The sequence below is a fragment of the Myxocyprinus asiaticus genome, chromosome 14, assembly GCF_019703515.2.
Source record: "Myxocyprinus asiaticus isolate MX2 ecotype Aquarium Trade chromosome 14, UBuf_Myxa_2, whole genome shotgun sequence".
In the NCBI taxonomy this organism is placed as follows: Eukaryota; Metazoa; Chordata; class Actinopteri; order Cypriniformes; family Catostomidae; genus Myxocyprinus; species Myxocyprinus asiaticus.
Genome location: NC_059357.1, coordinates 22,332,687 through 22,357,201, shown reverse-complemented (window position 1 = coordinate 22,357,201; position 24,515 = coordinate 22,332,687). Strand labels below are relative to the sequence as shown.

The following is a 24,515-nucleotide window of genomic DNA, read 5'->3' as shown; positions in this document are numbered from 1 at the left end:
CATTCTCGCGCCGCCAGCCCCCCGGACTCCTATCCTGCCTTCCTAGTTCACCCATTCAAAAAAAGGAGGTTTTCTCTCAGTGGGTGAAACCCCCCCCCACCAATGGGTGCCCACCCTGTGTGTTCAGTGCAGAACAATGTGTGTTCCCCTGTCCAGCTCATGTCGGGGAGCCTCCCCGTGCTGGAGGTGTTTACAGTGAGAAAAAGTACACAAGCAGTGTCACCACACCGCCCCATTACATTTATCTCACCCATTCAACAAAGGCCTCGGCCACAGTGTTTCCCAACACACACAAAAAAATCACAAAAAATCAAACGAATCAAATGAATTTGTTACAGAGAGCGAATATCTCTCTGCAACCCCACATGTCGCCCCTAAGTTGTCCACTAGATGGCGCCATTGCATCACAAATGAGCAAATCAGGCATAAACACAGCTATGAGCGCTTCCCCGGTTCATGTGGGGTCACTTGCGAGTCACACAACAGCTTGGCAGGCTGTGTCGGCTCCCGAGTGGCTGACTCGAACCATAATGAACGGGTACAGACTCCAGTTTTCCAAGAAACCCACACCTTTTGGTAGCGTTATCTCCTCTCACACAGAGGAGAGTGCTTCTTACATTCTGAAAGAGGAAATCGCCTCCCTCCTTGGGAAGGGGGTGATTCATGTTGTACCCCTAGATCAATGCAATCAGGGGTTTTACTCCCATTATTTCCTAGTTCCAAAGAAAGACGGCTCTCTCCATCCTATTCTGTATTTCAGAGTGTTGAACAAACATTTGAGGAAATACAATTTCAGAATGTTAACACACAGCACACTCGCTCGCTCTATTCATCAGAATGAGTGGTTCACATCAGTCAATCTGAAAGATGCTTTTTTCCACATCAACATTTACCCACCGCACAGGGCATATGTTATGAATTCACAGTCCTTCCTTTCGGCCTCTCGCTGAGTCCGAGGGTGTTCTGTCTACGTGCGTAGGCGGGCTTAGCGCTGCTGAGAATAATGGGTCTAAAGATCCTAACATACATAAACGATTGGTTAATCATAGCCAGTTCCAAGGAGAAAGTGGTGCAAGACACTCGGAGTGTGCTCGCGCACATCACAGCGCTCAGGTTCGGAATGAATGTGAACAAGAGCAATTTTACACCCGCTCAGAATGTTATATTCCTGGGTCTGGAGCTGAATTCAATCTCCATGTGTGCGCGCCTCTCACAAGAGTGCTAATGAATTGTCTATCACAATTCAAGGATGGGGCGAAAGTGCAATTTCGCACGTCTCAGATTACAGGGTCTTATGGCATCAGCTATTCAGGTTATGCCTTTGGGCCTTCTGCGAATGAGGGCATTCATGAAGTAGGTTTTATCCCTCCACTTCAGCCAGTTACGCGATCTCTGTCGCTCTGTTACAGTGATGCGCTTGTGCACAGCAGCCTTGCGCCACTGGAGGAGTGCAGATTTTTACGCACATGGGACCCCTCTCGGGGCTGTTATGTTGCGAAAAGTGGTTACGACAGACAGGGTGGGGAGCTACTCAGGAGAGCAGGACGGTGAATGGTTCGTGGCTGAGTGAACTTCGTTCAGCCCACATAAATTATTTGGAGCTCATGACTGTATGGAAAGCTCTGAATCATTTTCTGCGCCGCTTGCAGGGGCATCATGTGCTTGTTCGCTGCGACAATACAACAGCAGTGGCACATATCAATCACCAGGGCAGAATGTGCGAAATGCTCGCCCATGCTTCATGCTCTAGCTCACAGGCTTTTAGTGTGGAGCAGGCGGCACTTCCTGTCGTTAAGCGCGACCCATGTTCCAGGCATTTTGAACAGGGGTGTGGACTTTCTGTTGAGGGGGAACACGCTCTACGGAGACTGGTGCCTCCACCCTCTACAGAGACTGGCGCCTCCACCCTCAGATAGTGGGCATGTTGTGGGAGAGATTTGGACTGGCGACCATAGATCTCTTCACCTTGCACGAAAACTCCCATTGTCCTATGTTCTTCTCACTAAAGGACGAGAATGTGCCCCTCGGCGTGGACGCACTAGCCCACTCATGGCCCAAAGTGCTGCTCTACGCATTCCCTCCCCTGTGCCTATTAATACCCACCCTGGCCAGTGTGAGAGAGCAGGGCCTGTCCCTTATTTTGATAGCACCCAGGTGGCTCAAAGCACCATGGCTGGCAGAGATAATTCCTCTTCTGCATGCCCAGCCATGGCCTCTCCCTCTACGCACAGACCTGTTGTCTCAAGTGAACGGGGAGATACATCACCCCCACCCAGACAGGGTGGCTCTTTGGGCTTGGCACATGAGAGGACAAACTTAAGCTCGATAGGGTTCCCCCCACCTGTGGTTGCCACTATACAGAACGCTAGGGCCTCCTCCACAAGGTCCTTATTTGACTGTAAGTGGCAAGTGTTTGAAGGGTGGTGTGATGGGCACGGTTCCACATCATATCAGTGTTCAGATATTTGATATTTTGTGTTTTTTACAAGACCTTATGGATAAGGGCAGGTCTTTTTCCACCATTAAGGTCTACCTGGAGGCTATTTCTGCTTGTCATTTTGGGTTTGACGGCTCAACGGCAGGGCAGCACCCCCTCATTTGTAAATTTATGAAGGGCGCCCGCCGTTCTCTCCCAGTTATTAGGAGAACTGTTCCTGAGTGGGACCTTTCTATGGTGCTGGAGGCTTTATCTCAGCAGCCTTTTGAGCCCCTGGGAAGCATTTCCCTAAAATTGCTGTCTTTCAAGACAGCTTTGCTCCTGGCCTTAGCATCAGCTAAATGTGTCAGTGACTTGCATGCACTCTCTGTTCATTTGTCGTGCACTAAATTCTCTCTTAGTGGAGATAAGGTTTTCCTTAGGCCCAACCCGGCCTTTGTGCCTAAATGCTTCCCAGCATTCTCATGTGAGGTAATGGAGCTTTCCGCTTTTCACCCTCCTCCTTTTTCCTCTGCAGAGGATCAGAGGCTGAATGCTCTGTGTCCTGTCCATGCCTTACAGGCGTACTTGGATAGGACCAGTGCTTTTCGGAAGATTGATCAGCTCTTCATCTCTTGGGCCCCCCCTCACAAGGGGAATCCCATTTCTAAGCAACGCCTCTCGCATTGGCTTGTGGAAGCTATAATTTTTGCATTTGAATCTAGGGGAGTGCAGCCTCCAGAAGGCCTCAGAGCCCACTCCACGAGGGGCATGGCTGCCTCTTGGGTTCTGTTTAAGGGAGTTTCATTGCAGGACATCTGTTCTGCTGCCAGCTGGGCTTCTCCCCATACTTTTGTACGTTACTACTGGCTGGATGTTACCAGGACCCCGATAGCTCATTCTGTCTTGGGGTGGGTTCTTCATAGCCCTTCCCCTGTTAGCTCCTTTTCTTTCTTTTTATATTTATATATATATAAAGAGTAAGAAAAAGGGGTTATGGGCCAGTTAGCCGTGCACATTCATGTCACCAAGCATGCATTTACATTCCTGCCTGGGTGCTATTTTCATTGTATATATGAAATTATATAAAAATCCTTGAGGGCGATCTAATTAATATCCACCTGGCTGGCCAGAGTGCAGAAGTCTTCCACATATTCCTCTATGGAACAGTTTCCCTGGCATAAACGCAGTAGCTGAACTGCTGGGTTCATTTTGTGGTCGAGTATTCTGTAACGTTGAGACAGGCTGATGACAGGAACAGACGATGACGATGAAGAGTGAAACCAAGTGCAGTATTTATTAACAACGTGAAATCCAAAACGAAACAAACTTAAATGACTTGACTTGACTTGACAACGATACACCAAAACAATACTTGACAAATGACAATGGCAAACATGAGGGCTTAAATACATGAACATGGGTAACCACATGACATAGACCAATGAAGAGACAGGACTAATAAACATGGTGGAAAATGTTTAAAACACATTAAAACATGAAAATAATATTACTGTGATAATTCCCAGTAACAAATAAGTAGGACATCTGTGGTATTTATTTTTTCAAAAACTCTTTTATAATGATCCTCAAGTTGTTATGTTAATGCTGTCATAAATTGTTTTCTAAACTTAGGTATAGTCACTACATTTCCATTAACAAAATTTATAACAAATACATAACAAATTTTCCACCAAAAAAGTTTATTGCTGTTATTCTATATTTTTATTCCTTCTGTAAGACTATTTTAAATTAATTTGGGATCTTCTTTAAAGAATGTGACAGGCAAGTCAATTTGCAGTGTTTTTCATTTTATTTCAGTAAATAACTGAATAAGTTGTTGCTAATTAATTGGCTTTGAGTGACATTGGAGATTTTAAGGGATACGATGTTTTTTTAATCGATGGTTGTTTCAGTCAGGACCATTTGCATCAAGTGTATCAATTTTACTTTCATTTGAAGTAATCATTTCATTGTATGCTTCTTTTCTAGGCTCTCACTGCCCAGCCATTCATGGTAGAGCAGGGAGAACAGAACTGAATTTATAGTGAAAGTCCAATCAGAGGGCAAATTCATTAAATAAGGGCAAGAAAAACGTAAAGTAGCATTGTTCGCAACAGGCAGGGAGGCAGAAAACCAGATGAAAAAAGCCTTAATTTAGAGACACACAAGGAACATACAAAACTCCCTGAACAAGTAGAAGGAACAGACAGAAAGCAGATGATCTAACACATGATGATCTAGCAAAAAGCTAAATAACAGGCAGAGTATAAATTCATAGGGGAAAATAAGACACTAGCACAATAATTATGTGGGCAGAGGTGGAAAAGCACAACTATTTTTTTTTTCCTAAAATACTTCATTATTGTACTCATATTGTTATAAGTACTGTAATAATTGCACCTGTATGAAGTCCGTTTATCCTCTGGGAAGTTACTACAACCTTTAGAATGAGAAAATATAATTTTGGTGAATTTTAGTGAATATTTTTCTAAAATAATTGATTATTGTACTTATGTATTTGATCATACTGTAATAATCTCACCTGTAGTAAGTCCATCTATCCTCTGGGAAGTTACTACACCCTTTAGAATGTTAAAATATCATTTTGGTGAATTTTTGTGATTTATTTTCTAAAATAATTGAATACTGTACTTATATAATTGATCATAATGTAATAATCTCACCTGTAGTAAGTCCATCTATCCTCTAAGAAGTTACTACTGCCTTTAGAATGAGAAAATATAATTTTGGTGAATTTTAGTGAATATTTTTCTAAAATAATTGATTACTGTACTTATATAATTGATCATAATGTAATAATCTCACCTGTAGTAAATCCGTCTATCCTCTGGGAAGTTACTACACCATTTAGAATGAGAAAATATCATTTTGGTGAATTTTACTGAATATGTTTCTAAAATAATTGATTACTGTACTTATGTAATTGATCATAATGTAATAATCTCACCTGTAGTAAGTCCATCTATCCTCTAAGAAGTTACTACTGCCTTTAGAATGAGAAAAAATAATTTTGGTGAATTTTAGTGATTTTTTTCTAAAATAATTGATTACTTATATAATTGATCATATTGTAATAATCTCACCTGTAGTAAATCCTTATATCCTCTGGGAAGTTATTAGAACATTCTGAATGTGAAAATGTATTTTACGTTTTTTTTTTTTGTTTTTTTTTTCATGTATAACTTGCAGTAAATTGAATGAATGAGTGTACATCTCCTATGTTTTAGCGTAGTGGGTGGAGTTTTTAGACGGTCCCTTACATCTGCTAGGCAGTCAAAGCGCATCGGAGCATTTCAAGCATAATTTTGCAGCCACACTAAACGTTGACTGTTCTGAATCCAGTTTGTATGCCCATATAGTACAGTTGTACTCCCTTTAAACCAAGTGTGCTAATGACATCTTTGTAAGATTGTCGACTGAAGAGAGCGCGGGTAAGAGCAACCGAATATCTAACGAATGTCGAACGTCAAACTAACTTTACCGCGGTAATTCCCGCAGTACAGGTGCATCTCAATAAATTAGAATGTCACGGAAAAGTTCATTTATTTCAGTAATTCAACTCAAATTGTGAAACTCGTATATTAAATAAATTCAATGCACACAGACTGAAGTAGTTTAAGTCTTTGGTTCTTTTAATTGTGATGATTTTGGCTCACATTTAACAAAAACCCACCAATTCACTATCTCAACAAATTAGAATATGGTGACATGCCAATCAGCTAATCAGCTAATCAGCTCAAAACACCTGCAAATGTTTCCTGAGCCTTCAAAATGGTCTCTCAGTTTGGTTCACTAGGCTACACAATCATGGGGAAGACTGCTGATCTGACACCCTTCACAAGGAAGGTAAGCCACAAACATTCATTGCCAAAGAAGCTGGCTGTTCACAGAGTGCTGTATCCAAGCATGTTAACAGAAAGTTGAGTGGAAGGAAAAAGTGTGGAAGAAAAAGATGCACAACCAACCGAGAGAACCGCAGCCTTATGAGGATTGTCAAGCAAAATTGATTCAAGAATTTGGGTGAACTTCACAAGGAATGGACTGAGGCTGGGGTCAAGGCATCAAGAGCCACCACACACAGATGTGTCAAGGAATTTGGCTACAGTTGTCGTATTCCTCTTGTTAAGCCACTCCTGAACCACAGACAACGTCAGAGGCGTCTTACCTGGGCTAAGGAGAAGAACTGGACTGTTGCCCAGTGTTCCAAAGTCCTCTCTTCAGATGAGAGCAAGTTTTGTATTTCATTTGGAAACCAAGGTCCTAGAGTCTGGAGGAAGGGTGGAGAAGCTCATAGCCCAAGTTGCTTGAAGTCCAGTGTTAAGTTTCCACAGTCTGTGATGATTTGGGGTGCAATGTCATCTGCTGGTGTTGGTCCATTGTGTTTTTTGAAAATCAAAGTCACTGCACCCGTTTACCAAGAAATTTTGGAGCACTTCATGCTTCCTTCTGCTGACCAGCTTTTTAAAGATGCTGATTTCATTTTCCAGCAGGATTTGGCACCTGCCCACACTGCCAAAAGCACCAAAGGTTGGTTAAATGACCATGGTGTTGGTGTGCTTGACTGGCCAGCAAACTCACCAGACCTGAACCCCATAGAGAATCTATGGGGTATTGTCAAGAGGAAAATGAGAAACAAGAGACCAAAAAATGCAGATGAGCTGAAGGCCACTGTCAAAGAAACCTGGGCTTCCATACCACCTCAGCAGTGCCACAAACTGATCACCTCCATGCCATGCCGAATTGAGGCAGTAATTAAAGCAAAAGGAGCCCCTACCAAGTATTGAGTACATATACAGTAAATGAACATACTTTCCAGAAGGCCAACAATTCACTAAAAATGTTTTTTTTATTGGTCTTATGATGTATTCTAATTTTTTGAGAGTGAATTGGTGGGTTTTTGTTAAATGTGAGCCAAAATCATCACAATTAAAAGAACCAGAGACTTAAACTACAGTCTGTATGCATTGAATTTATTTAATATACGAGTTTCACAATTTGAGTTGAATTACTGAAATAAATGAACTTTTCCAAGACATTCTAATTTATTGAGATGCACCTGTGTATATATAGACGGAAAGCACTGGTGGACATTAGTCTTTCAATTGGATTCAATTTGGGGTCACTCAAAATCATTTCTCAAGCCAACCCTTAGTTTATATCATGTTCTTGGCCATTATGCTGGTGCAAAATAAAGGCCGTCATCACGTTTAATTTCCCTGTAACCTACTGTATATGGTTTCATCAAAATCTTTCAGTATCTTCATTTAAATATTGGATGCCAGTTCATAGTAGTGTGTGAGGTTTTTCCATGTAATTACTATGATCTCAGTATAACTGAATACCTTAACTATTTAACTGGTTAAAACAAATAGGGACAATATCTAATTTACATCATTAATGTTTTTAAATAATTAAGAAACTTCACCCAAAAATGAAAATTCTCTCTTCATTTACGCACCCTCATGCCATCTAAAATGTGTATGACTTTTTTTAGAAGAATATCTCAGCTCTGTAGGTCCTTACAATGCAAGTGAATGGTAACCAAAAATCACATAAAGGCAGCATAAAAGTAATCTACATGACTCCAGTGGTTAAATCCATGTCTTCCTAAGTGATATGAGTATGGGTGAGAAACAGATACAATTTTTACATTTTTCTTTTACCATAAATCTTCACTTTCACAATGTTAAAGAAATTGAAAGTGGAGATTTATAGTAAAAAAGCAAAAAAGGATTTAATATTTATCTGTTTCTCACCCACATCTATCATATTGCTTCTGAAGATATGGATTTAACCACTGGAGTTGTGTGGATTACTTTTGTTTCCTTTATGTGATTTTTGGAGCTCTGAATGTCTGGTCACCATTCACTTGCATTGTATGGACCTACAGAGCTGAAATATTCTTCTAAAAAGCTTTGTGTTCAGCAGAAGAAAGTCATATACATCTCGGATGGCATGAGAGTAAACGATGAGAAAGTTTACTCAAAAATGAACAATCCCTTTAAAACTTTTTTTACATTAGCCTACACAGAGTTTCATCTTCAGAAGAATCAACAACTGATTACTTCCATATATACATAAGTGAAGGCACTAGAACTACTAATAAACTAATTATAAACTACTTATCTAATTTTGCCAATTCCATAATTGATAGGTATTATCATTGGATTTATGCATTTAAAACTATTTGCTGAGTTTTCAGGAACAAACAGAAATGTTGCCAGTTCAATCTCAAGCAGAGGTTACCGAGAACAAAATCCTGGTCTCTCTCCATTCAAGCCTCGAAGATTAGACAATAGTATATACTATAGCTCTTCAATGGTATAAGAATCTCTTAACAGTACAAGTACTAAGATATTTCAGATATTAATAATTTATAAAAGACATTATAATAGATAAGTCATCTGACCCTCCACCTTATATTCCCTAATACTTAATATATGATTCTCACTAATGTCTATAGGTAGCCTATCAACTTTCAGATGAAAAGCCAGACAGGTGCTGCATGTGCAAAGGTAATTCTATAGTGCCTAATGAATAATTCAGCCTAACTGATGCTTGACTTCATAGCTTTTTTTTTTCTTCAAGTGCTTCATTAAACAAAGCCATGTGAACTTCAAAGGGAGTCCGGTATTAAATATTAAACCACTTAACAGAACACAGATCAACTAAAGTACTACAATGATGCAATAAAATGCTGTCTTTAAAGAAGGCTCTCATTGAAAATGAATATAGCTTTTCATTTATTTAAAAAAAAAGATAAGATTCAATACAGTAAGAATGTACAATCATCTCTCTTAGAGAAAGTATTTCTAAATGACATTTAGGTCAAATGTGACGAAACGTTTGGGATGAAGCGGCAGTATCGCTCTCTTCATTGTTTTGATGTTCATAACTCCCCTCATTTTTTGGAGAACTTAGCTTGCTTGTGTTTAGGTGGCGCCCACTTCAGACAAAGTGTGTCCACTGTAAAAACACAACGTGACATTTTAATTAAACTCTTATAAACACACAAACATAAAGCTAACATTAGTCAGGAAAAGGCAAAGCATATTTATGCAGTTTTTACAAGAATACCAAATATATTATATACGTTTTAGCACCAAGCTTCAATAAATCATTACATTTTATTTTGTATTTTAACTTTATTTTACCAGGAAGTCCCATTGAGATCAAAAATCTCTTTTACAAGAGACAGCTGGCCAAGGTAGCAGCCATACAAACTCACAACATATTAAAATGTAACCTATAAACATCAACATGAACAGCTATTTAAACACAGTGGTCTCTCACAAAAACAGTCACATGCCTCCTTCACCATATTCTTTATGATGCCCTTAAATTCATCAATGGATATAAATAAGTTTAATTTTAGATCTTTCTGTAGATTACTCTATGTCCAAGGAGCATAGCAAGAAAATGCAGGTTTTCCCCAGATCTGTCACAACCCGTGGTACATTAAAAAAAGCAACCACTTGGAAGAGCGCAATTAATAATTATCAATGCTGAGACAGAGAAGGGTACAGAGGTAGGCTGGAAGTTTACCTAGTATAACTTTATACAGGTGCTGGTCATATAATTAGAATATCATCAAAAAGTTGATTTATTTCACTAATTCCATTCAAAAAGTGAAACTTGTATATTATATTCATTCATTACACACAGACTGATATATTTCAAATGTTTATTTCTTTTAATTTTGATGATTATAACTGACAACTAAGGAAAATCCCAAATTCAGTATCTCAGAAAATTAGAATATTACTTAAGACCAATACAAAGAAAGGATTTTTAGAAATCTTGGCCAACTGAAAAGTATGAACATGAAAAGTATGAGCATGTACAGCACTCAATACTTAGTTGGGGCTCCTTTTGCCTGAATTACTGCAGCAATTCGGCGTGGCATGGAGTCGATCAGTCTGTGGCACTGCTCAGGTGTTATGAGAGCCCAGGTTGCTCTGATAGTGGCCTTCAGCTCTTCTGCATTGTTGGGTCTGGCATATCGCATCTTCCTCTTCACAATACCCCATAGATTTTCTATGGGGTTAAGGTCAGGCGAGTTTGCTGGCCAATTAAGAACAGGGATACCATGGTCCTTAAACCAGATACTGGTTGCTTTGGCACTGTGTGCAGGTGCCAAGTCCTGTTGGAAAATGAAATCTGCATCTCCATAAAGTTGGTCAGCAGCAGGAAGCATGAAGTGCTCTAAAACTTCCTGGTATATGGCTGCGTTGACCTTGGACCTCAGAAAACACAGTGGACCAACACCAGCAGATGACATGGCACCCCAAACCATCACTGACTGTGGAAACTTTACACTGGACCTCAAGCTACGTGGATTGTGTGCCTCTCCTCTCTTCCTCCAGACTCTGGGACCCTGATTTCCAAAGGAAATGCAAAATTTACTTTCATCAGAGAACATAACTTTGGACCACTCAGCAGCAGTCCAGTCCTTTTTGTCTTTAGCCCAGGCGAGACGCTTCAGACGCTGTCTGTTGTTCAAGAGTGGCTTGACACAAGGAATGCGACAGCTGAAACCCATGTCTTGCATACGTCTGTGCGTAGTGGTTCTTGAAGCACTGACTCCAGCTGCAGTCCACTCTTTGTGAATCTCCCCCACATTTTGGAATGGGTTTTGTTTCACAATCCTCTCCAGGGTGCAGTTATCCCTATTGCTTGTACACTTTTTTCTACCACATCTTTTCCTTCCCTTCGCCTCTCTATTAATGTGCTTGGACACAGAGCTCTGTGAAAAGCCAGCCTCTTTTGCAATGACCTTTTGTGTCTTGCCCTCCTTGTGCAACATGTCAATGGTCGTCTTTTGGACAACTGTCAAGTCAGCAGTCTTCCCCATGATTGTGTAACGTACTGAACTAGACTGAGAGACCATTTAAAGGCCTTTGCAGGTGTTTTGAGTTAATTAGCTGATTAGAGTGTGGCACCAGGTGTCTTCAATATTGATCCTTTTCACAATATTCTAATTTTCTGAGATACTGAATTTGGGATTTTCCTTAGTTGTCAGTTATAATCATCAAAATTAAAAGAAATAAACATTTGAAATATATCAGTCTGTGTGTAATGAATGAATATAATATACAAGTTTCACTTTTTGAATGGAATTAGTGAAATAAATCAACTTTTTGATGATATTCTAATTATATGACCAGCACCTGTAGATAAAAATATACCAATGTTGTTGTCTGCGATTGGTCAATGATGTTCAACCCACTAAATCATAATGAATACAATGGTGAGTAAGAGACTTTGCATTTGTAATGAAACGTAGAGATGCATGGTACACTGAATCAAGGCTTTGTAACATCGAGGAGGCTACATGCATACACAATATATCACCGTAATCAATCACAGGCAGAAACGTAGCTTCCACAAGTTTTTGCTTTGCATTAAAATTAAAGCAAGATTTATTTCTAAAATAAAAGCCAATCTTTACTTTGAGCTTCCTATCAGTATTAAAGAAAAAGAACAAAAGATGAAGATGCCTCTATTACCTGTTATTGGTGGTTTCTTGTACTGGGCACTTTTGAGATGTTCCTCTACAAGTTTGGGTGTGACACAGATGACATGCTGGCCTTTCCAGTACTTGACCATGTTCAGAGACTGTAGTGTACTGATGATGTCACTCTGTGTGATGCTTGTCATTTGACTGCGGGCATAAAAATGTATGTATTAGTCCATTATATTTATGAAGCCTCTGCAGAAAAAACCAAGTAGTAGAGTATGTAAATATTTACTAATCTCAGTACTGCTTTCTGTATTTATTCAATGTTTGCCAGGATTGTAAAGGCATACACCTCTATTTGAGTGTGTCTCTAGAACCTCATGCATTATTGTACTTGAATTGGGGATTTGTACCTGAGGTCTTTTATAGACAGTGTCCCTCTGAAGTCTCGTAGGATCTCTAGCAGTACCCATGACCAGTAACTCCTATAACTCAGCTTCCCCAAGTCTGACAGAGGCTTCTCTGGAGAACCAACTGTACTCTCCAGTTTAGATAATTCATAACCTGACAAGCATAAGAGAGAAATAACTAATAGCCATCTATAAAAAGTATTTGCAAGTGCTTATAACAGAGATGAACAACTGGTGAAGGGTGAAACAGGGGTTATAGGAGTGACACTTACTGAATGCAATTAGAAACTTTCCGTATCCTCTTCGCTGGTATGGAGGAAGAGTGAGAATACAAGCAACATTGTTCCCATCAGGGGACTCTTTCTCCTAGCAATGAAAAATGCAAAACAGATAAATCATGTTAATTGAGAAGACAAAAAAATAACAAATAAGGCTTGATAAATGTGTACCTTGAACAGCACAAAGAATAAAAACAAAGAGTAGATACACTTTACCTTGGAGAAATAACCCACAATGTGTGCTCCCTGTTTGTTGACTTCAGTGAGGATGTAGAAGATGAAAGGCTCCACATCAAAGTAAAGTGTTTTATGATCCAGAAAGAGCTTCGCCAGTAGACAAAGATTCTGACAGTAGATCTACAGTGAGGAGGACAATTGCAGTGAGAGAAAAAAATCAGAAAACTGACAACCACATATAAAGTTATGGGTGTATTTTCAAACAATCCATTTAATTCATTAATTTCATTCAAGTTTGAAATCCGTTTTCAAATCATAAGTTTTTGTGTTGCATTCTTAATTCTTGTGGTGGACGTTATATGACTTACCTTATGGTCCTTCCCATCCACCTCATACACTGAGATATTATTTCTGCGATAAATCTCTTTGCCTGGGGGCTGACGCCACTGACACTGCGACTGTAACAGGAGACATTGAGAAACAAAAGATTCAAAACAAAAGAGAAATAAACCTGGTTGTAAACCAGGTAGAAATGCTGGCTGTTCTAAACTTTACCAAAATCATTTAAAATCAGCTGACTGACAAAGACAGAACAAATATATGATACCGATCTTAGAACAAATGCTTGCAAAATTTCAGGAATCAAATCATTCGCCCAAGATTTATAGCACCCCCTATGGTTTAATAGCAGAAATTAACCATAGGCAGCATCAACAACAAACCCATATTGTGTACTGACCAGGTGGTATCTGAAAGTCTTTTCGTACTTCATGTACTTCAGGCAGTATTCACAGATCCAAAGCTTAGGCTGCTTTCCGTAGTCCTCAGGGAAGGGAGAGAAGTACCACGCATCAATCTCAAAGTTACCAATCTGAATCTTGTCCACATATTTTACTTTTGTGATCTGAAAAGGGACAAATCAAAAGAGACATTAAAATAAAAAAAAAATATACATTTTGTTCTTGAATGTCACAGAAATAAACAGTGTTGGGTAACGTTACTTTTAAAAGTAACTCGTTAGAATATTACATTACTGATTAAAAAAGTAACTTAGTTACTTTTTATGGAAAGTAAAGCGTTACGTAACTTATGCGTTATTTTTGTGTTACTTTTTTCTCACAGCCACTTTCTCTTCTGCTATGCAATGCATTCCATACAAATAAGCCATGCATTGCATACAAGAGATATTACAGGTCATGCTAGCTACTGTACAACATTCATGTCAAAACAACATAGTAAACAAACAGATATTTAGAAAGTAGGTCTTCACATCATATTTATGATAAAGAATCAATAACATGAATATGTATGATTTGTTTTTCCATCAACATGGCAGCCAATATGAATAATGAAGAATAACCAATGTCTTACCTAAAGAAGCAAAGTCCAACACTTGAACCTGCATCATATATGTCATCATGTGCTGTGCCCATCGACAATGTCAGAGTCAACTTAAGATGTTTTTCAAAAGTCAGGATAAAATTCAGTGGGGAATGCCAGCCTAACATGTTCAAGGAATAAGTCTGATGAATAAATGAATATTTTTCACTTAAGTCATCTCAGTGCAAGCTTGTTGAGTTGATCCACAGTGCGTACAGATGCCACAACTTCAAAGGCGCCCACATACAGCCTACCTCAAACGTGCATGTTGATACAACTTGAATGGAATAGTTTTTAATGCAACCAAAATGCCATAAAAACAGTTTGCTTCATGAATCAAACTACTTGTTTATTATAAAACAAAAATTTTGAATCTTTTAAGAAACTAAGATATTTTCTCTGCATACACAATCGATGTAGAACGTTGCTCGGAGCCACTGATCCAGAGTCAGCTTTTCTCATCCCATTCTCCCAGTTACGGGGAGCTCTAACACGGAGCAGTTCGGCTACATAAGTCAGTGAATTGAATGAGTATTTCACCCTGTGTATCATGTCGTGGCCAGTGGAAGAGTAGTCTTATAAGCAGTCTGCCTAAATACGTATACTGATTTTTTAATGCAGTGTGTATTAACACATGAATCAGTTGCGTTTCACTCAACCGAATGTTGACCTCATATTACGCTAAAACACGAAATGAGCATGTGCGTTAGTGAGTTGATTGACAGGCAATGTCTCCACCTAAAAGGTGACTGGCTCTTTTACCTGCAAGGCAGGACTTCCTTTCTACATCTTTTGACTGTTGGGTGCTAGAGCTTCTTGGATGGGAATTCCAATTTCTCCCATTCATTTAAACAGAAGTGACTTGTCTCTTTCTGCTAAATAGTCTCTGGCCTCACACTCTATAGAAATACAATGCTCATCATACACTACGTCTCCTCCCCAAAATTTGCACACTTTTACTCCTGATTTCTCACAATACAGGGACAGTAGAGATGTACAAAAGCAATGCATTACTTTATTTAAAAAGTAACTTTGATATTATGGTCTAAAATAAAAAATATTGCATTACTTTACTCGAAAAAGTAATCTGATTAACGTAACGCACGTTACTTTTATCGCGTTACCCCCAACACTGCAAATAAATAGAACTTTGCACACGGAGTAACCTCCTGTATAGTTATTACAGTGATAAATACAATTTTGTTCTTGAGGTTTTCAATAAGTATTAGGAAATGGTGCCCCCTCTTACCGCTTCATGCTCTTTCTCCAGGGCTGCTGTGGTGGGGTCCATCTCTGCATAGGTCTGGAAGAATATAAAAATGAGAGGTCAAAGACAGACAATCTTAACCATAGGACTTATATGGACACATTCAGACTTTTAACCTTGTGCGACCCCGTGTACACATGAATGGATGTTGTATTTTGGTTTCGATAAATTTAAGAGTTTGTCTATGGGAGAAACACCAACAAAGCTACATCTGGGAAGAAACCCGATTAATTTTTTACATTGAAAACTGTTTGAGTCAAAAGATTAGTCTCTAGTTTCGTCCGATATGCAATTTTTAGAATTTGAGCGATTTATTGCAAAATGCCATGCTGCTAAACACAATGTACACTAATGTTTACTTTAGCACATTTTTTCTTTAGAAATCCTATATTCACTGTGCATTATAAGATTGAAAATCAATGGGTTCATCCAAAAGCTGAAAAATGTTGCTGTTAGAGGCTTTATATGGAGTTAGGATGAAAATAAGGTGCAGTTCTAACTGTTCTGAGTCCAGTGCAGACAGACAGCACACTGGAGGTTAAGTCATTCACTAAATAGGGAGCAAGGTAGCATCCTATAGCTCTCTATGCAGCAAAGTGCATTCAATCCTTACATCTGATTAGAAGTTCAGTTTTAGGCTGCAGATGATGTTTGGATCACTCAACATGTTTGGCAGACATGGGACAACGGTAATCAGTACATAGATTCAGAATTTATACTGTATAATTTTATTTTAACATGGTTGTCATTGATTGGAAGATGCTGGTCATTACTTTGAATCAGAATTGATTATGCTAATTTCTGATGATATGTCTATAACATTTCAAAAACATGAATAACCAACACTCCTGGAAACATAATGAACCATTTGATAAAAATATGGCTTTCTATTGTTTGTTATTATTTAAAATTTCACAACTTAGTCCCAATGTCCACATATGTTGACATCAATTCTTAGGAAAACTATCTGCTCTGGAATTTATTATTATTTTTATTTTATTTATTTTTTTGCATTTCAGCAGTCACATTTTGGTCTCAGGAGGTTAAAGAGCCCATATATTGATAAATAAAAATTAAAAAAAACAACTAAGGAGAATAAAACATGCTGCAGTCACATAATACATTATGGATGACAGTGTAAGTGTAGATTTGCTATAACTTGCAGAAAGACTTGCAAAAAATTTATAATATAATTAATTTATAATTTAATTATAATTTATAATTATATTTATTTATCTATCACACATTATACATTTGCACATATACAGTGAAATTCTTTTTTTCACATATCCCAGCTAAGCTGGGGTCAGAGTGCAGGGTCAGCCATGATACAGCGCCCCTGGAGCAGATAGGGTCAAGGGCCTTGCTCAAGGGCCCAACAGTGGCATCTTGGCAGTGCTGGGGCTTGAACCCCCGACCTTCTGATCAGTAATCCAGAGCCTTAACCGCTGAGCCTTTAAAGTGTTAAAAGCTTTAAAGTGTTAATTAAAGGTTTGACATTAACCTTCTGAACGTGGTTGATCTCGTCATGTTTACGTTTTTGGTTCCGGGTGATTTTTCTCTCTGGCTGGTCCCCAAGCTCTCCTCCACCTCCTTCCTCAACACTTTTTCTCACTGCATCTTTTACAGTCTTTGTCAGTGCCAAACGAGCCTTTCCAACCCATTCATCCAAACGCCTGTTGACTGAAAATGAAAGAGTGTGCTCAGTATATTAATCTGTATGGACTACATAAACCTGTGATAAATCATGAACTGTAGAAGACACTACAGGAGCTTGTGCTGTGACTGCATGGTAATTAAACGTAATATAAACATTCCACTCACATCCAACATAGTGGACATAAAACTCCTCTCTGCCCTCCTGCTCGATAAACCTAGACTGAATTACCTCTGCTGAATCTGGGGTAGAGAGAAACAAAATAAACACAGTAAAATACATGTGCATTCTGAGGTTGCATAGTATTTCAAGTGGGCTTTTACGTTAAATTGCGTTTATCAAACCGCACGCTTCTTATCACAAATGTATCTGTGTTAATAATGGTATAGGTTATACAGAAGCTGGAATAAAACTATAAAATGTCAAATTAACGGCTTCTGAAATAAAATGCAAACAGGCATTTTCCGCAATGTGCTTACGCCATGTTTTGTCCGCCCGCTGACACAAGTAAGTCTCCCCGATTTCCACCGACACCTCCTGCTCTCGGCCGCAGCAGTGCACCACTCCATCCCCGCGACGCGGAGTACTCGAGCCCGAGGCTCCTCTTTCTCGATCCACGGCCTCCGTCTCATCATCCTCCCCGCCGCTATCGTTTGATGAACAAGTTGCTCGTGTTCCTGTCTCCGAGTTTCCCCGGTCTGTTCCAGCATGACCAGCGTCTATTTCAACGTCCATTCGCTCTTCTGAAGCGCAGCTATCGTATGAATTGTTCATGTTTGTGTGACGACTGTTGGACATAGACATCGCTCCGCCAGACATCTTTGTCGATTTCAAAACATTGCGCACCGCGGTTACTCGAGCATGCGCAGTACGGTTTACCGCCAGCACGTCGGAAAACATTGTAAACAGATGCTTTGTTTAATTATAAGCCTCATTCTACTTATTAAATACCACCAAATATTGCTATGCAGAAAGACATATTTACATGAGAGAGGACTGTTACTTATATTCCTGTATATTAGGCTTAAATTCCAGGATTCCACTGTTCATGGTTAAATGATTTGTCAGTTATTCTTAACTTGTATTATTTCGCTGTCTATGAATTTTATTTTTATTTTGTTACCACAATTGTATACAGTGGATTTGTGACATTATCACAATTAGTTGCTTTAGAGTTCCCCTGAGACTTCCATATTAAGTGCTGCGTTTCCTAAACAGGATGGCATTCCAGGGGCTGGATTCGCAAAAAGAATAAATCTGTGTATCATTCGTTCATTTCATATTCAATTAGGATTCAAAATTGGAAAAACAAAAAAACGACATTTCATTATTAATTTACAAAACCAATATTAAAAAACAAATAATGACTTATTTTTCGTTATTTCGATTTAATGATCAAGTTAAAAATAGGAAATTGGAAAAACAGTCACGGGACACTGTGAGTTTTGATTATTTGTTTTCACAAATATATGGCTTGAATATTTGATTCTAGTCATGGGTCGTTCATGAACGAGTCGTTCATTTTGAACGAATCTTTTATGTGACTCAGAAGAACGAGTAGTCCCAGAGAGTGATTCGTTCATTTTGTGTTGGCCGCGCATGTGCATTGCACAACCTCCGTTCGTTTGTTACGTGAAAACCGCATAGGCGCTGTACAGGAAGCAGAAATGATTAGTTCACCTCTCGAGTCTTCTTTATACAAACTGCCTGTAAAATTATCTGATTTCCATCAGCAGGTTCTTCTGTACTGGAACCTTATTATTTTCACATTCCAAAGTTTGTAATAAATTCCCAGTAGATAAACTGATTTACGACAGGTGAGATTATTACAGTAAATCCAATAATATGAGTACAGTATTAGGTTATTTTAGGATAAACATCATAAAAATTCCTGAAAATGTTATTTTCACATTCCAAAGGTTTTAGTAACTTCCCAGTGGATAGACTGACTAACTGTAAAAATCTCACCTTTAGTAAATCAGTCTGCCTGCTGGGAACTTACTACAATCTTTGGAATGTGAAAATAACATTTTGGTGAATTTTAGTTAATTCATTTTTAAAATAATCTAAAGCTACTCGTATTATTGGACGTACTATAAAAATTCACCTGTAGTAAATCAGTCTGCCCACTGGGAACTTGCTAAAATCTTTGGAATGTGAAAATATTTTAGTTCATTTTAGTTAATATTATTTTTTGTTGTTGTTGTTTTTTTTATAATATAAGTGAATACTGTACACTCATATGCACAGCCATCATTCTGGCTATCTACTACAACTTGTGAAATATTTTTTTTTTGTTTTGTTTTTTTGGTTTGTTTGTTTTATTTTATTACAATGTTTTGTTTTGTTTTATGATAGAACATCCAAGTCAATAGTCAAATAAATGACTGCTCCGACGGCAGTGACGTTTTAGTTGTGGGTGGAGTTTTCAGACGGTCCCTTAGGCGAATATCCAATGAATATTGAACTTAAAACTAACTTTACCCAGCAGTTAAACGCAAGCCTGTGTCTTTACAATGTAGGCATATGCTTCAGTAGTCTTATGAATGTATGGTTATTTTTGTCATCTCATTTAAAACCATGCCTTTTCAAACCGGAGCAACGTCAAGAGAGCAGGTTTATGTGTAGGTCTGTCTGGTAAATCTCAGGTCTGTCTCAGCTGCAATAAACGAGGCGAGTTTTGGAGAATAAATGGTAAAAAATTTCATATAAACTGAAACGAATTCATCTGAACAATTAAACAGTAGTGATGGGAAGTCCGATTCTTTTCCGCGAACCGGTTCTTTCGGACGGTTCGTTTCAATGAACTGATTCAAAAAACCGTTTCACCAGCTCATTTACGTCATCACGTAATGACGTCACTTTATATAAAGTTAATACGCCGGCGTCGTAGAATACACGCACAAACACATTCAGTAAAGCCATATGTAAGGGCATATGGCTGATTATAACATTTTATTTAATTAAGTTATAATAAGGGTGTTTATTGTCATCAATGTTTCATTCAGTGTTCTTACAATACATCCTACATTAAAGTTTTACACCTAAAGCACCCAATACTGACACTGATATACAAACGTGGATGTTCTACACACGTTTAAAGCATAAAAAGTGATTCAACTAGTCTTAATCAACTCACCCTTTTAACGGAAACAATGATCCGGCTCATCACAACTTCAGATATAATCTGCATGCACAATACTCAATAGTAAAATCTGTTTATATCTCTCGACTGAAACGTTTTACTCCCTCATTCAAGTTCTCAGTTCACGCATGCTCATCAACTGCTCACCGATCAGTAGTTCTCAGTATTATGTCTGAAAGAGGCAATTCTCAGTTCAGTGTACTGGTGACTCGCAAACTGCTGTGATCCACTCAATGTACTGCTGACGCAAGAGCTGCTATCCTCGGATCAGTGTACTGTTGACTCGAGAACTGCTGTGAACGACTCAATGTACAGTTGACTCAAGAGCTGCTGTGCTCGGATCAGTGTACTGTTGATGCAAGAGCTGCTGTCCTCGGATCAGTGTACTGTTGACGCAAGAGCTGCTGTGCTCGGATCAGTGTACTGTTGATGCAAGAGCTGCTGTCCTCGGATCAGTGTACTGGTGACTCAAGAGCTGCTGTCCTCGGATCAGTGTACTGGTGACTCGCAAACTGCTGCGAATGACAATGTACTGTTGACTCAAGAGCTGCTGTCCTCGGATCAGTGTACTGTTGACTCGAGAGCTGCTGTCCTCGAATCAGTGTACTGTTGACTTGAGAACTGCTGTGAACGACACAATGTACTGTGGACTCAAGATCTGCTGTCCTCGGATCAGTGTACTGTTGACTCGAGAACTGCTGTCCTCGGAGCAGTGTACTGTTGACTCAAGAGCTGCTGTCCTCGGATCTGTGTACTGTTGACTTGAGAACTGCTGAGAATGACTCAATGTACTGTTGACTCAAGAGCTGCTGTCCTCGGATCAGTGTACTGTTGACTCGAGAACTGCTGAGAACGAATCAATGTACTGTTGACTCAAGAGCTGCTTTCTTTGGATCAGTGTACTGTTGACTCGAGAACTGCTGCAAACGACTCAATGTATTGTTGACTCAAGAGCTGCTTTCTTTGGATCAGTGTATTGTTGACTCAAGAGCTGCTGTCCTCGGATCAGTGTACTGTTGACTCGAGAACTGCTGAGAACGAATCAATGTACTGTTGACTCAAGAGCTGCTTTCTTTGGATCAGTGTACTGTTGACTCGAGAACTGCTGAGAACGAATCAATGTACTGTTGACTCAAGAGCTGCTTTCTTTGGATCAGTGTATTGTTGACTCAAGAGCTGCTGTCCTCGGATCAGTGTACTGTTGAATCAAGAGCTGCTGTCCTCGGATCAGTGTACTGTTGACGCAAGAGCTGCTGTCCTCGAATCAGTGTACCGTTGACTCAAGAGCTGCTGTCCTCGGATCAGTGTACTGTTGACTCGAGAACTGCTGAGAAGGAATCAAAGTACTGTTGACGCAAGAGCTGCTGTCCTCAAATCAGTGTACCGTTGACGCAAGAGCTGCTGTGCTCGGATCAGTGTACTGTTGACTCGAGAACTGTTGAGAACGAATCAAAGTACTGTTGACTCAAGAGCTGTAGACTGGATCATCTTAATACGTTGATAAAACGGTAATACAATCAAGTCATAAACATATTTCCAGTATGTTTTATTTGTTACATTCTCTGTTGTTCAGCAAAATACACCTGAAACATACATTTCGCCCCTTAATCACACACATGCTCAATGTCAGCAGCTCATCAGTTCTCAGTATGTCGGACACCTCCGAAAGAGGCGATTCTCAGTTCATTGTACCGTTCCTCTCGAGAACCGTTGCGACCCGAGCGTTCAGTCCGATGTGAACTAGTCGGAGCGGTTAATTGCAAAGAAGAGTTGGCAAAAGCAGATATCACCACTTCTAGGATCATATTACTCCCGGTTATCGGTTCATTTCAATTTGGAGTGTCAGGCACATCCGAGAGACAGGTTAAGATAAGTAAGTAATAATTTGATGGATCATTTGTGGATCAGTGTTGACTCGAGACGCGAACTGTTTCAAACGATTCAGTCCGATTTGGTGAAGCAGTTCAAATCGTTCACTAAAATGAACCGGTTCAAAAGAACGATTCGTTCACGAACTGGACATCACTAGCTGTGTCTCGTTTGGAAGGATGCATTCTCCGGAGGTCGCATCCTTTGAAGGCTGCAGTATACCTAGTGTCCTCCTTTAAACAAGTCTCGTTTAAACGAGACGGCCTTCATAGGACGAACGGAAATGGAATATAAAATGGTTGCTATGACAGCACGCCACTCTTTAACAAGCACAAGCGCTTTGAGTGAGAAAGGAACAAAGTCCCTCTGACTGGAAAGTAATGCATGAGGTACATTTTAGGAGAGATATAATGATGTAAAGAGAAAAGAAAATAGATTTTACAGGTGTACTTTTAGTCTAATACTTTATTTTAATTATATATTAATATAATTATACATATTATATACTCTGTACCCATCTACTGAGGTACTTCAACTTGGGAATTAACATTACTTGTGTTTGAACATCATATTTACGGGCAAATTGGCGTAATTTTTATTTTTTTTAGACATTTCCGTTGAAGCAAAGAATTGTGGGTTGTGAGTAGCCACGAAGGATACACCTCATGCATCCTCCGAATTCCCGTGAAAGAAGGTCGCATTCGAAGTGTCCTACTTGCTTTTCTGAAATGAGACAGCCTCGATGACGTATGCGGCCGACAAATGAGACACAGCCTCTATTAAACAGAAGAGAACTTTTATTCTGTCTCACAGCAATGAGGAAGACGAAGGTGCAGGTTGACCAATCAGAAGAAAGGGGTGTTTCAGGTCCACCCATATGTGCGAATCAAATAATATTCAAGCCATATATTAGTGAAATCAATTCAAACGCACAGTATCCCGTGGCTATTTTTCCAATTTCCTATTTTTAACTTGAGCATTAAACCAAAATTACGAAAAACTAGTAATTATTTGTTTTTTAATATTGGTTTTGTAAATGAATAATGAAATAAGTAGTTTTTTGTTTTTCCGATTTTAAATTCCTAACTGAATATGAAATGAACGAATGATACATGGAGTATCTAGCTATAAATGTTTACTGTTTAAAACCGCCCATTTTTGGAAGGTTAAAAGGCAGAAATGCGAAGCTCATAATTTTTATAAAAGTACTTACTGTGTGTCTGTTAAAACTTGTTATTTGAGCTGTAAAGTTGTTTAAATCATCATTTTTACAGTCATTTTAGGGTTTTAATGTTTACATGCATTACCTCATCATGGCAACGAAGTTGTAAAATTTACTATAACTTTACACAGAAAAGGTTAGTAAGCGATTTTATCACACTAAAATCATGTTAACATGCATATTATTTATGTCTTGTGGCTATAGTTTTGAAACAGTGAGTATTTTAACGTTTACAGACTGGCCCCATTCACTTCCGTTGTAAATGCCTCACTGGAACCCAGATTGTTTCTTTTTCTTTTTTTTTTTTTTAATGAGGGACAAGTCAAAATTAATTTTTTGTGGTAATCAATATTGTGCCACAAATGCTGTCGATTAAGCTCAACCAAAGTCTTTTTAGCAATTCAGTCCACTCTGCGGCCATCTTTGGAATGCTCTCAGGCAGCTATTTTTCTATGTTAACAAGCGGCATACAAATGCAGCTCATATCTATTTGAATGGGGAAAGACCGAAATCTCCAAAATGGTTGGTCAAGATTATGATCAAAGCACTTATCTCAAATCAGCAGTCAAATCTAACAACACCAGAATAATAATTTGTGCTTTTTTACCTCAGATTAAGCAAAATAAATAAATTCCTGTCTTGTATAGCTAATGCGCATGCACCTTCTCGAGGCGATGTCATCTAAAAGATGATTGGCTGTTTTACTTGTAAGGCGGGAGTTCCTTTCTACGTCCGTTGACCGTTGGGTGTTACAATTTCTCCCCTTTCACTTTAATGGGAGTGTCTGCTAAATCTGGCTTAACTTGTATTGAACCGGGAATATTCCTTTAAGAAAAAAGATTCTTAAAAAATATTCTTCAGTAACTTTTTCTTAAGTAAGAAAATAGTAGTAAAGAATAATTTTCATTCTTACAAATGTTACGTAAATCCAGCCCCAGAACTGATAACATACAGTAATGTAAGCATTCTGTCATGCAGTGTTCACCTAAGCAGCTTTTCTTTTTTTTTTGCATTGTTTTTTCCTTTGTTTCCACAAAAAATATTTACATTTATTAATTTGCCAGACACTTTTAACAAAATGACTTAGTGCGTTCAAGGTAAACATTTTATCAATTTGTGTGTTCCCTGGGAATCGACCCATGATCTTGGCGATGTTAGCGCCATGCTCTACCAGATGAGCTGCTGGAACATCACTATGCTTGAGAAAGGA

The 24,515-nt window shown here is 38.9% G+C and overlaps 1 protein-coding gene and 1 pseudogene across 1 annotated transcript; one reads left to right on the top strand and one right to left on the bottom strand.

Annotated features, from left to right (window-relative positions):
* Window positions 1-365: 365 nt before the first annotated feature.
* On the top strand, window positions 366-2,320 carry LOC127451534 (uncharacterized; annotated as a pseudogene).
* Window positions 2,321-9,159: 6,839 nt separating this feature from the next.
* Window positions 9,160-17,927, bottom strand: LOC127451803 (histone acetyltransferase KAT8-like). Its single transcript, XM_051716749.1, has 11 exons — window positions 17,549-17,927; window positions 17,237-17,311; window positions 16,917-17,095; window positions 15,395-15,448; window positions 13,505-13,669; window positions 13,134-13,223; window positions 12,805-12,945; window positions 12,583-12,676; window positions 12,314-12,464; window positions 11,950-12,104; window positions 9,160-9,406 (listed from the first exon to the last, which is right to left on the bottom strand). Exons 1-11 carry the CDS (start codon window positions 17,886-17,888, stop codon window positions 9,342-9,344), a joined length of 1,509 nt encoding a protein of 502 aa, XP_051572709.1. The 5' UTR covers window positions 17,889-17,927; the 3' UTR covers window positions 9,160-9,341.
* Between the last annotated feature and the right edge of the window lie 6,588 nt (window positions 17,928-24,515).

Bases quoted from the DNA above. Each gene is read 5' to 3' on its own strand.
- LOC127451803 (XM_051716749.1), bottom strand. From the start codon at position 17,888: ATGTCTGGCGGAGCGATGTCTATGTCCAACAGTCGTCACACAAACATG. The intron at 12,946-13,133 runs GTAAGTCATATA...TCCTCACTGTAG, and splicing joins TGGATGGGAAGGACCATAAG to ATCTACTGTCAGAATCTTTG. The intron at 12,465-12,582 runs GTAAGTGTCACT...TATGCTTGTCAG, and splicing joins AAAGTTTCTAATTGCATTCA to GTTATGAATTATCTAAACTG.